This window comes from Bufo gargarizans, chromosome 1 (assembly GCF_014858855.1).
Source record: "Bufo gargarizans isolate SCDJY-AF-19 chromosome 1, ASM1485885v1, whole genome shotgun sequence".
Classification (NCBI taxonomy): Eukaryota; Metazoa; Chordata; class Amphibia; order Anura; family Bufonidae; genus Bufo; species Bufo gargarizans.
The window spans coordinates 733,523,212-733,537,507 of NC_058080.1; the positions used below are offsets into that span (position 1 = coordinate 733,523,212).

The window sequence follows — 14,296 nt, forward strand, 5'->3', positions numbered from 1 at the left end:
CAGGTCTAATACAGAACAGAGGAGCTGAGTGCAGTGCAGGTCTATGGATTATCCCAGCAGCTGAATGCTGCTCAGGGGCAGGTCTAATGAATATCCCGGGAGCTGAATGCTCTGCAGGGGCAGGTCTAATACAGAACAGAGGAGCTGAGTGCAGTGCAGGTCTATGGATTATCAGCTGAATGCTGCTCAGGGGCAGGTCTAATACAGACCAGAGGAGCTGAGTGCAGTGCAGGGGCAGGTCTAATACAGAACAGAGGAGCTGAGTGCAGTGCAGGTCTATGGATTATCCCAGGAGCTGAATGCTGCTCAGGGGCAGGTCTAATGAATATCCCGGGAGCTGAATGCTCTGCAGGGGCAGGTCTAATACAGAACAGAGGAGCTGAGTGCAGTGCAGCAGCAGGTCTAACGCTGGGTTCACACCTGAGCGTACTCTGTATGCGCGATTTTATCGGGCGTTTACATACGCAGCTCCGGAAACAAGCAAACGCCGATTCTCGCGCGTTCCCGGAAGTCTATGTGCGGGAACGTGCGACATTACGCCCCAAAAAAGCTCCTGTACTTCTCGGGCGTCGTGCGTTTTACAGCGCAATCGTACGCGCTGTAAAACGCTCAGGCGAGAACCATGCCGATAGGGAAGCATTGGTTTTTGCTTGTTGAGCGTTTTACAGCGCGTAGGAACGCGCTGTAAAACACTCAGGTGTGAACCCAGCTTAATGAATATCCCGGGAGCTGAATGCTCTGCAGGGGCAGCTACAATACAGATTCCAGGAGCTGAATGCTCTGCAGGGGCAGCTACAATACAGATTCCAGGAGCTGAATGCTCTGCAGGGGCAGCTACAATACAGATTCCAGGAGCTGAATGCTCTGCAGGGGCAGCTACAATACAGATCTATGGAGAAGGTGTGATCAGAGGACGGAAACAGCATTATATCAGTATCATCACCCCCATCCTCCCAATGTCTTTATACTAAAGTGTCCCCAACCTCCACATCATGGCATCGATCATCAGCCCATGGCTGGCAGATATGTTAGCTTTACAGTACGGGTACATGACTACACTGGCAGAGTAGCAGCGATCCCTTAGAAATGAATGGTAGATTTGTTTGTGACTGGTGCGGCGATCCCATTCATGTCTATGTGATCCCTGCTACTCTGTGAATCTGACCGCAACAGCTGTCGAGCGACCACGCTGTACCCTGAGACACTTGGCGCAACATACCTCAGTCCATTTACCCACACTAGCGGAAACAGGGTCACGTCCCATGGGGGACAAATACCCGTAACCCAAAAGGCTTTGTTTTAAGGGACGACATGTGGGGAGCGATTGTCACATTCCTTTCATTCCATTTATATTCCACTTACCAGTGTTTTTAACACGACCTGTAGACCAAGATCTGGTGCGGCTGCACTGTACAGGGCGAGCTGCTGCTGTCACATAGTACAGTATGAGCTGCTGCAGCTGCCGCGCTGTACGAGACGGACTGCTGCCGCGCTGTACGAGACGGACTGCTGCCGCGCTGTACGAGACGAGCGGTGACTGCTGCACTGTACAGGGCGAGCTGCTGTTGTCACATAGTCCAGTATGAGCTGCTGCAGCTGCCGCGCGAGACGGACTGCTGCCGCGCTGCACGAGACGGACTGCTGCCGCGCTGCACGAGACGGACTGCTGCCGCGCTGCACGAGACGGACTGCTGCCGCGCTGCACGAGACGGACTGCTGCCGCGCTGCACGAGACAAGCTGTGACTGCTGCACTGTACAGGGCGAGCTTTTGCTGTCACATAGAACAGAATGAGCTGCTGCAGCTGTCACGCTGTACGAGACGGACTGCTGCTGGGCTGTACAAGACGAGCTGTGACTGCTGCACTGTACGAGGTGAACTGCTGCTGCCGCACTGTACGAGGTGAACTGCTGCTTCCGCACTGTACAGTATGAGCTTCTGCTGCTGCACTGCGCAGGACGAGATGCTGCTATGATGTAAAGGGGATCTGCAGTGTACTAGTTTGGGCAGAGCTATACCCAGCCTGATGCCCATGTCCTGACAAGTGCACGGGTAGTAAGCTCTATAGACCTGCAGGCGGCATGCCGTTCCCCACCGCTGTTACTGTACGGACATGAGGGACATGTATAGTGTAGGGATAAGGGCTGCGTCTCTGAATGTGCAAGACATAAATAGACCCAGAGGACCCCTCGATCGTAGCCAAGCTGGTGCAGCACACGCTTTTTAACAAAAAAACTGTTTTCCTAAGTCTTCACTCGTCTGACCAGTAGGAGCTGAAGCTAAGTGCAAACGCTGAGTAAAGACGAGAACCGCATGGCAGCGCCATGTTATGTAAACCAAGCCACCACGCCGTGCTGATCCTTACAGACCTCGTGGCATCAGTCCATGCACTAAGTCTGGGCTTCTGGAAGCTTCCTACTGGGTCCTGGTCGAGGAGTGCTGAGCCTCGGTGCAGTGTGAATGAGTCCTCGACTCGCCTCACAGTTCAGGTTCTGATAGCGGGATGTATCTGGAGGTGATCTTCGGCATACTGATATGAAACTAAATCCCCCCAAACAGCAGGCGGGACAGGACACAGTCTCCTCGGGGTCCAGGACAGAACTGGAGGATGCATGGAGAGGAGCCATGCTACCGCTCTCCGCACCCTCACAGCCGAGGCCAGGCAAACTTCCATCCCATAAATTACCATCCAGAGAACCCAGTGGATGTGGATTCAGCAGGCCAACCCACCTGATGGGCTTACTGCTGACTACATTGTTATTGTCCGAGAGACTCACCCTGTTGGGGACACCTTGTGACTCTAGTTGCCAGGTGCCGACTGGGGGAGAAGAGGATCGGGAAGACGAGGCTGTGGAAGATGATGAGGACTGAGGAGGAGAGGAAAGAGCAAGAAGAGATCCATTGGTTTGTAAGCGTGAAGGCCTTCTGCAGAAAGTATTCTCTTCGGTGCTGTCAGGACTGCTTGAGCAATCCATGGGTTCTCCAGTACCAGGGTGGTCCAGCTCAGGATGACCCCCTGATGATCCACCATCGGGATTCCACTTTCTGTTCCAGTCCTGGGATCTCTCTTGAGATTGCAGGCCTCCTGGAAGAGGAAGTTTCTGAGAGAAGTGATCATCCTTCCACTCATGGACACTGGTGGAAGAATGTATGGTTTTCTGCCCCTGAAATCCACTTTCTCCACACGGAGGCCTTCCTGCAGTCTTTTTGGTGTTGCAGTGTAGGACACCCTCTTCTGTAGAAATCTCCTTCATGTAGTCTCTTAGTGTCTCACTGAGAATCTGTGGGTCACCATGTTGTATTGTTCTCCTTTCTGTGCCGCAGTGTTCGGTGCTGTTGTTCACGGTCCAGTCTTTGTCTATGAGAGAGCTGGTCATCTCACTGGACTGCAGATTTTTGGGAGAGTTCACACGTACTGACAGATTGTCAGGAGAGATTTCTGGGGGCAGAGAATTTGGTACATGTACTGGTAAAAACCCATTGGCTGTACTGGCGTGTCTATCGCTGATGCTTGGTGTGTGCCAGAGGTCATCACTCTCCCTCGTATCTCGATGGCTCCTTTGGACTGGCGTTGTGACAGGACAAGGGCTGCCTCTACGTACAACTTCAGGTGAGGAAGGAAGAGATCTGCAACGTCTCGGTCTCATCGCCAAGTCAGAAAATTCACACTGAGCGTCCACCATGGGCTCAGGAGTTACTGGACTGCTCAGCTGGTAGGACATTGGTGGAGGGAGGTCAAAGGTGAGGGAAATCACCGATTTGCTTGGGGTGTCATAGAGTTTGATTCTCCCACCCTTTAGATCTTCTCGTTGCGAGAAGGGATTGAAACGGGCGGGAGTGTCGGGTAACAGGTCTGAGTAGGGGCCTTGAGAGCACAGAGGCAGTGGTGTCTGAGGAGAGAACATGTCGGACTGACTCCGGGACAAGCGCTGGTCTGGAGGGGTAGTGAGATCCCAGGTCCACTTGTGATCAGATGGCTCAGAACTTATCCCCTCACCTATAAGAGACAAGAACCTTGTTATAATAGGTGGTGTTCATGGATTGGGGAGGTGAATGCTGACTACAGGGTCTAAAACAGATGATCTCCACAGCCATCAGGTCAGAGTATTCAAGGTAATTATTACAACAAAGATGGCTGACAGATGAAAGCACTGCCTCCAAGACCTTCCCCCTGTGTGTGCCGCGCCCGGCAGACATCGGTGTGCCGCGCCCGGCAGACATCGGTGTGCCGCGCCCGGCAGACATCGGTGTGCCGCGCCCGGCAGACATCGGTGTGCCGCGCCCGGCAGACATCGGTGTGCCGCGCCCGGCAGACATCGGTGTGCCGCGCCCGGCAGACATCGGTGTGCCGCGCCCGGCAGACATCGGTGTGCCGCGCCCGGCAGACATCGGTGTGCCGCGCCCGGCAGACATCGGTGTGCCGCGCCCGGCAGACATCGGTGTGCCGCGCCCGGCAGACATCGGTATACAACACCCTACAGACATCGGTATACAACACCCTACAGACATCGGTATACAACACCCTACAGACATCGGTATACAACACCCTACAGACATCGGTATACAACACCCTACAGACATCGGTATACAACACCCTACAGACATCGGTATACAACACCCTACAGACATCGGTATATAACACTACAGATATCTGTATATAACACCCTACAGATATCGGTATATAACACTCTACAGATATCGGTATATAACACTACAGATATCGGTATATAACACCCTACAGACATCGGTATATAACACCCTACAGACATCGGTATATAACACCCTACAGACATCGGTATATAACACCCTACAGATATCGGTATATAACACCCTACAGACATCGGTATATAACACCCTACAGACATCGGTATATAACACCCTACAGATATCGGTATATAACACCCTACAGATATCGGTATATAACACCCTACAGATATCGGTATATAACACTCTACAGATATCGGTATATAACACCCTACAGATATCGGTATATAACACCCTACAGACATCGGTATATAACACCCTACAGACATCAGTATATAACACCCTACAGATATCAGTATATAACACCCTACAGATATCAGTATATAACACTACAGATATCAGTATATAACACTACAGATATCAGTATATAACACTACAGATATCAGTATATAACACCCTACAGACATCAGTATATAACACCCTACAGATATCGGTATATAACACCCTACAGACATCGGTATATAACACCCTACAGATATCGGTATATAAAACACTACAGATATCAGTATATAATACCCTACAGATATCAGTATATAACACTACAGATATCAGTATATAACACTACAGATATCAGTATATAACACCCTACAGATATCAGTATATAACACTACAGATATCAGTATATAACACCCTACAGATATCAGTATATAACACTACAGATATCAGTATACAACACCCTACAGACATCAGTATATAACACCCTACAGACATCAGTATATAACACCCTACAGATATCAGTATATAACACCCTACAGACATCAGTATACAACACCCTACAGATATCAGTATACAACACCCTACAGACATCAGTATATAACACCCTACAGACATCAGTATATAACACCCTACAGATATCAGTATATAACACCCTACAGACATCAGTATATAACACTACAGATATCAGTATATAACACTACAGATATCAGTATATAACACTACAGATATCAGTATATAACACTACAGATATCAGTATATAACACTACAGACATCAGTATATAACACCCTACAGACATCAGTATATAACACCCTACAGATATCAGTATATAACACCCTACAGACATCAGTATATAACACCCTACAGATATCAGTATACAACACCCTACAGACATCAGTATACAACACCCTACAGACATCAGTATATAACACCCTACAGACATCAGTATATAACACCCTACAGACATCAGTATATAACACCCTACAGACATCAGTATATAACACCCTACAGACATCAGTATATAACACCCTACAGATATCAGTATATAACACTACAGACATCAGTATATAACACCCTACAGACATCAGTATATAACACCCTACAGACATCAGTATATAACACCCTACAGATATCAGTATATAACACTACAGATATCAGTATATAACACCCTACAGATATCAGTATATAACACCCTACAGACATCAGTATATAACACCCTACAGACATCAGTATATAACACCCTACAGATATCAGTATATAACACTACAGACATCAGTATATAACACCCTGCAGATGGAATGTAGGAACGAAGTCACTAACGACTCACTTCTTTTTGGTGTTTTCGGCTCTTTCACCTCTTTCTTTGGAGACAGTGGGGCGTCCATATTGTCCAGGATGGCCTCAAGCCGCTGACTCACCTCGCAGAAGGACGGCCGGGACTCTGGAGCCATCTACATGACGAAAGGGAACATTTCAGAGAAACCCTGAGGTTACTTATATGACTTAGACTCCAGTCACACCCAGAGCTGCAGTCACTATTCTGCTGTTCCATCATGTCTATACTCCAGTCACACCCAGAGCTGCATTAACTATTCTATTATATAATGCCTTATACTCCAGTCACCCCCAGAGCTGCAGTCACTATTCTGCTGTCACATCAGGTCTTATACTCCAGTCACCCCCAGAGCTGCAGTCACATCAGGTCTTATACTCCAGTCACACCCAGAGCTAGTCACTATTCTGCTGTTCCATCATGTCTATACTCCAGTCACATCCACAGCTGTACTCTCTATTCTGCTCTTACATCAGTTCACTCCAGTCACACCCAGAGCTGCAGTCACTGTTCTATTGGTAACCCGCCTGCTTTCACATTCCACTTCTGCACTCTGGGAGTTGTAGTGCTTACAGCAAGGGCTGTATAATGTTGTTTTGTAGAATACTACAACTCCCACTATGCGACACATGATGGCATCAGACGTACCCGGCAGCAGTGGACCGCCAGCTGCAGGAAGGCGGGGGGGCAGCCAGAGGGAACCATCTCCCGGAACATCACGATGTCCAAGCCAAAGTCCTGCGGAAACCAGAGTGCGAGGCATGAGAGGAGCCCCGCATGTACAGGAAGACCCCCGCACGGACCATAGGAGACACGTGTGACATCCCGAGACATCATTACAAATCACGTGTGACATCCCGAGACATCATTACAAATCACGTGTGGCATCCCGAGACATCCATACAAATCACGTGTGACATCCCGAGACATCCTTACAAATCACGTGTGGCATCCCGAGACATCCATACAAATCACGTGTGACATCACGAGACATCCATACAAATCACATGTGACCTCCCGAGACATCATTACAAATCACGTGTGGCATCCCGAGACATCATTACAAATCACATGTGACATCCCAGAGACATCATTACAAATCACGTGTGACATCCCAGAGACATCCATACAAATCACGTGTGACATCCCGAGACATCCTTACAAATCACGTGTGACATCCCGAGACATCCTTACAAATCACGTGTGGCATCCCGAGACATCATTACAAATCACGTGCGACATCCCGAGACATCCATACAAATCACGTGTGACATCCCGAGACATCCATACAAATCACGTGTGACATCCCAGAGACATCCATACAAATCACGTGTGACATCCCAGAGACATCCATACAAATCACATGTGGCATCCCGAGACATCATTACAAATCACATGTGACATCCCGAGACATCATTACAAATCACGTGTGACATCCCGAGACATCCATACAAATAACGTGTGACATCCCGAGACATCCTTACAAATCACGTGTGACATCCCGAGACATCCTTACAAATCACGTGCGACATCCCGAGACATCCATACAAATCACATGTGACATCCCAGAGACATCCATACAAATCACATGTGACATCCCAGAGACATCCATACAAATCACGTGTGACATCCCAGAGACATCATTACAAATCACATGTGACATCCCGAGACATCATTACAAATCACATGTGACATCCCGAGACATCATTACAAATCACGTGTGACATCCCGAGACATCCATACAAATCACGTGTGACATCCCGAGACATCCATACAAATCACGTGTGACATCACGAGACATCCATACAAATCACGTGTGACGTCCCGAGACATCCTTACAAATCACGTGTGACGTCCCGAGACATCATTACAAATCACGTGTGACATCCCGAGACATCCATACAAATCACGTGTGACATCCCGAGACATCCATACAAATCACATGTGACATCCCAGAGACATCCATACAAATCACGTGTGACATCCCGAGACATCCATACAAATCACGTGTGACATCCCGAGACATCATTACAAATCACGTGTGACGTCCCGAGACATCCATACAAATCACGTGTGACATCCCAGAGACATCCATACAAATCACGTGTGACATCCCAGAGACATCCATACAAATCACATGTGACATCCCAGAGACATCCATACAAATCACATGTGACATCCCGAGACATCCATACAAATCACATGTGACATCCATACAAATCACGTGTGACATCCCAGAGACATCCATACAAATCACGTGTGACATCCCAGAGACATCCATACAAATCACATGTGACATCCCAGAGACATCCATACAAATCACATGTGACATCCCGAGACATCCATACAAATCACATGTGACATCCCGAGACATCCATACAAATCACGTGTGACATCCCGAGACATCCATACAAATCACATGTGACAGACGGCTGACCCTTCTGAGCCGCATCAAGTGACACAAGCTAAAAATCTACATGTAATAGTCAAGTGTGACCACTAGATGGCGGCATAGACAAAACAAAAGGAAAGGGGGGTGAAATCAGCAATTGAATGTAATAACCATATAAGATCCATATGGATTTAACAACAGTGCAGTAAAGTGACTATTGCGTGGAGCCCCCGACACACCGCAGGCGTGGAGACCCCCGACACACCGCTTATGGAGGGCAAGAGGTTGATCACCGCATTTTGGCACACAAGCATTACCAGGGTAAGAATACAATTTTAAAAGTGTCCACCAGATGTCGCCATAAACATAGCACACTAGCGTCACAACTTGGGGCCCCTAACAGAGGCACACTATCTCCCCCGCACTGAGGTCAGTCCTGTAGACCCCGACTATCTGACCTCAGTGCGAGGTAGATAGTCGGGGGCTGCAGGACTGACCTCAGTGCGAGAGAGATAGTCGGGGTCTGCAGGACTGACCTCAGTGCGAGGGAGATAGTCGGGGTCTGCAGGACTGACGTCAGTGCGGGGGATATAGTCGGGGGCTGCAGGACTGACCTCAGTGCGGGGGAGATAGTCGGGGGCTGCAGGACTCACCTCCGTGCGGGGGAGATAGTCGGGGGCTTCAGGACTCACCTCAGTGCGGGGGAGATAGTCGGGGGCTGCAGGACTCACCTCAGTGCGAGGGAGATAGTCGGGGGCTGCAGGACTGACCTCAGTGCGAGGGAGATAGTCGGGGGCTGCAGGACTGACCTCCGTGCGAGGGAGATAGTCGGCGTCTGCAGGACTGACCTCAGTGCGAGGGAGATAGTCGGGGTCTGCAGGACTGACCTCAGTGCGAGGGAGATAGTCGGGGTCTGCAGGACTGACCTCAGTGCGAGGGAGATAGTCGGGGTCTGCAGGACTCACCTCAGTGCGGGGGAGATAGTCGGGGTCTGCAGGACTCACCTCAGTGGAGGGAGATAGTCGGGGTCTGCAGGACTCACCTCAGTGGAGGGAGATAGTCGGGGTCTGCAGGACTCACCTCAGTGCGGGGGAGATAGTCGGGGGCTGCAGGACTGACCTCAGTGCGGAGGATTTAGTCGGGGGCTGCAGGACTCACCTCAGTGCGGGGGAGATAGTCGGGGGCTGCAGGACTGACCTCAGTGCGAGGGAGATAGTCAGGGGCTGCAGGACTGACCTCAGTGCGGGGGAGATAGTCGGGGGGCTGCAGGACTCACCTCAGTGCGGGGGAGATAGTCGGGGTCTGCAGGACTGACGTCAGTGCGGGGGATATAGTCGGGGGCTGCAGGACTGACCTCAGTGCGGGGGAGATAGTCGGGGGTGCAGGACTCACCTCAGTGCGAGGGAGATAGTCGGGGGCTGCAGGACTGACCTCAGTGCGAGGGAGATAGTCGGGGGCTGCAGGACTGACCTCAGTGCGGGGGAGATAGTCGGGGGCTGCAGGACTCACCTCAGTGCGGGGGAGATAGTCGGGGGCTGCAGGACTGACCTCAGTGCGGGGGAGATAGTCGGGGGCTGCAGGACTGACCTCAGTGCGGGGGAGATAGTCGGGGGCTGCAGGACTGACCTCAGTGCGGGGGAGATAGTCGGGGGCTGCAGGACTGACCTCAGTGCGGGGGAGATAGTCGGGGGCTGCAGGACTGACCTCAGTGCGGGGGAGATAGTCGGGGGCTGCAGGACTGACCTCAGTGCGGGGGAGATAGTCGGGGGCTGCAGGACTGACCTCAGTGCGGGGGAGATAGTCGGGGGCTGCAGGACTGACCTCAGTGCGGGGGAGATAGTCGGGGGCTGCAGGACTGACCTCAGTGCGGGGGAGATAGTCGGGGGCTGCAGGACTGACCTCAGTGCGGGGGAGATAGTCGGGGGCTGCAGGACTGACCTCAGTGCGGGGGAGATAGTCGGGGGCTGCAGGACTGACCTCAGTGCGGGGGAGATAGTCGGGGTCTGCAGGACTCACCTCAGTGCGGGGGAGATAGTCGGGGGCTGCAGGACTGACCTCAGTGCGGGGGAGATAGTCGGGGTCTGCAGGACTCACCTCAGTGCGGGGGAGATAGTCGGGGGCTGCAGGACTGACCTCAGTGCGGGGGAGATAGTCGGGGGCTGCAGGACTCACCTCAGTGCGGGGGAGATAGTCGGGGGCTTCAGGACTCACCTCCGTGCGGGGGAGATAGTCGGGGTCTGCAGGACTCACCTCAGTGCGGGGGAGATAGTCGGGGGCTGCAGGACTCACCTCAGTGCGGGGGAGATAGTCGGGGGCTTCAGGACTCACCTCCGTGCGGGGGAGATAGTCGGGGTCTGCAGGACTCACCTCAGTGCGGGGGAGATAGTCGGGGTCTGCAGGACTCACCTCAGTGCGGGGGAGATAGTCGGGGGTGCAGGACTCACCTCAGTGCGGGGGAGATAGTCGGGGTCCGCCGGGATCCGTGCAATTATCTCGCATAATATGATTCCAAAGGCGAAGACGTCGGCCTAGAGGAGAAGATAGAGGATGGGGTGAGGGGCCGAGGACCCGAAATCATCAGGTACCAGAAACAGCGGGGACGGCTCCTCACCTTCTCATTGTACACATCCCCCCGCAGGACTTCAGGGGCCATCCAGTACGGGGAGCCCACCACCGAGAGCGGCTCCGTCTGACTGCAAGAGAGAGCGCCAGAGGCGGAGTCAGCAGAGCATTTATCATAGCTCCTCCCACCACTGACCCGCAGAGCATCGCTCTATATATTAATCACCAAGCTCCTCCTGTCACTGACCCGCAGAGCATAGCTCTATATATTAATCACCTAGCTCCTCTCGTCACTAACCCGCAGAGCATTGCTCTATATATTAATCACCTAGCTCATCCCGTCACTGACCCGCAGAGCATTGCTCTATATATTAATCACCTAGCTCCTCCTGTCACTGACCTGCAGAGCATCGCTTTAGAATTGGTCACCCCCCGCGATCTTCTTACAGTGCTATACCCACACTGAGGGGATGAGTTATAGTCAGATGGGGTCAGTGATCGGATGGATGCACCACAGCTGACATGTAATATGGGTGGAGCGCCAATACTTTCACTTTGTGCCCCCCGTACGCGCAGTCATATGACGCTACGCTCTCACCTGCGATCCGGAATTTTCTCGGCCAGTCCAAAGTCTGCCACCACGGCGGTGTAGCCGCTGTCGTCGTAGCGCACCAGACAGTTCTAGGAGAGAGAGCCGCAGTGAGACCCAGCCTGGGAGGCGAGCACCGGATCACCGGACGCCTCAGTCCTGGGTCTTTACCTTGGAGGTGAGGTCACGGTGGAAGACACCCTTGGAGTGCAGGTAGCGCAGGCCTCGGGCGATATCCAGGCTCAGCTTGACGCGGCCGGTCCAGGACAGAGGCTCCCCGCTCTGCAGCAGCTGCTCCAGGTTACCGCCATTAATGTACTGGAAAGAGAGGAGGTGGTGTGAGGAGATCCCAGCATGCTTGCTGTCAGTGAATGAGAGCATTCCTGTTCACATCTAGCAGCAAGGCTGTCCTGCCCACATACAATACAGACCAAAAGTTTGGACACACCTTCTCATTCAAAGAGTTTTCTTTATTTCCATGACTATGACAATTGTAGATTCACACTGAAGGCATCAAAACTATGAATTATCACATGTGGAATTATATACATAACAAAAAAGTGTGAAACAACTGAAAATATGTCATATTCTAGGTTTTTCAAAGTAGCCACCTTTTGCTTTGATTACTGCTTTGCACACTCTTGGCATTCTCTTGATGAGCTTCAAGAGGTAGTCACCTGAAATGGTCTTCCAACAGTCTTGAAGGAGTTCCCAGAGATGCTTAGCACTTGTTGGCCCTTTTGCCTTCACTCTGCGGTCCAGCTCACCCCAAACCATCTCGATTGGGTTCAGGTCCGGTGACTGTGGAGGCCAGGTCATCTGGCGCAGCACCCCATCACTCTCCTTCATGGTCAAATAGCCCTTACACAGCCTGGAGGTGGAATAGCATGCCGCTGCAAGATGCTGTGGTAGCCATGCTGGTTCAGTATGCCTTCAATTCTGAATAAATCCCCAACAGTGTCACCAGGAAAGCACCCGCACACCATCACACCTCCTCCTCCATGCTTCACGGTGGGAACCAGGCATGTAGAGTCCATCCGTTCACCTTTTCTGCGTCGCACAAAGACACGGTGGTTGGAACCAAAGATCTCAAATTTGGACTCCTCAGACAAAGCACAGATTTCCACTGGTCTAATGTCCATTCCTTGTGTTCTTTAGCCCAAACAAGTCTCTTCTGCTTGTTGCCTGTCCTTAGCAGTGGTTTCCTAGCAGATCTTCTACCATGAAGGCCTGATTCACACAGTCTCCTCCTAACAGTTGTTCTAGAGATGTGTCTGCTGCTAGAACTCTGGGTGGCATTGACCTGGTCTCTAATCTGAGCTGCTGTTAACCTGCGATTTCTGAGGCTGGTGACTCGGATGAACTTCTCCTCCGCAGCAGAGGTGACTCTTGGTCTTCCTTTCCTGGGGCGGTCCGCATGTGAGCCAGTTTCTTTGTAGCGCTTGATGGTTTTTGTGACTGCACTTGGGGACACTTTCAAAGTTTTCCCAATTTTTCTGACTGACTGACCTTCATTTCTTAAAGTAATGATGGCCACTCGTTTTTCTTTACTTAGCTGCTTTTTTCTTGCCATAATACAAATTCTAACAGTCTATTCAGTAGGACTATCAGCTGTGTGTCCACCTGACTTCTCCACAACGCAACTGATGGTCCCAACCCCATTTATAAGGCAAGAAATCCCACTTATTACACCTGACAGGGCACACCTGTGAAGTGAAGACCATTTCAGGTGACTACCTCTTGAAGCTCATCAAGAGAATGCCAAGAGTGTGCAAAGCAGTAATCAAAGCAAAAGGTGGCCACTTTGAAGAACCTAGAATATGACATATTTTCAGTTGTTTCACACTTTTTTGTTATGTATATAATTCCACATGTGATAATTCATAGTTTTGATGCCTTCAGTGTGAATCTACAATTTTCATAGTCATGGAAATAAAGAAAACTCTTTGAATAAGAAGGTGTGTCCAAACTTTTGGTCTGTACTGTATGTCTCACAGCAGAGGGTTTGTTACAGTTGTATGCAGTCTAGCTCTTCCACTGACACATTGTAACAGAGTGCCAGGACAGCAGAGAGAGCAGAGCTGCTGTTCTGAAATGTTCTCTGGCTGATTCCCACCAAACAGCTCCTCACGCCTCAGCTTCCTGGACCCTGGAAGTCTGACATGATCTGACCTGCCTGCCGCTAGCCCCTCACATGCACAGTACACCCCACTTACCTCAGTGAGGGCGTGAAGCTGGCCCTGCTGCACACACACACCCATGAACCTAAACACGAAAGAAGGAAGAGAGAGAGAATAAGAGCTCCGCCCAACACCAGGCGTAACAACATCACGGCCAGGGGAGACATGATGGACGCTGACCAGCCAATGGGACTAATGATGAGGGGTGACATCCAACACAGAATAGCAGGAAGGACATGGGGTGAGGGCGACCTTTACCTCAG

General features: G+C 51.0%; 1 protein-coding gene across 4 annotated transcripts in view; it reads right to left on the minus strand.

Annotated features, from left to right (window-relative positions):
• Positions 1–586: 586 nt before the first annotated feature.
• TESK1 (testis associated actin remodelling kinase 1) overlaps positions 587–14,296 on the minus strand; it is a 65,959-nt gene continuing 52,249 nt past the window's right edge. For all 4 annotated transcript variants that reach the window (XM_044276430.1, XM_044276431.1, XM_044276428.1 and 1 more), the window contains exons 4-11: positions 14,070–14,118; positions 12,025–12,171; positions 11,863–11,945; positions 11,314–11,395; positions 11,147–11,230; positions 6,959–7,048; positions 6,305–6,428; positions 587–3,996 (exon numbers count right to left, since the gene is read on the minus strand). In XM_044276430.1, coding sequence (XP_044132365.1) covers positions 2,390–3,996; positions 6,305–6,428; positions 6,959–7,048; positions 11,147–11,230; positions 11,314–11,395; positions 11,863–11,945; positions 12,025–12,171; positions 14,070–14,118 — 2,266 coding nt within the window. In that variant the 3' untranslated portion in view covers positions 587–2,389. The remainder of the gene's footprint in view (positions 3,997–6,304; positions 6,429–6,958; positions 7,049–11,146; positions 11,231–11,313; positions 11,396–11,862; positions 11,946–12,024; positions 12,172–14,069; positions 14,119–14,296) is intronic.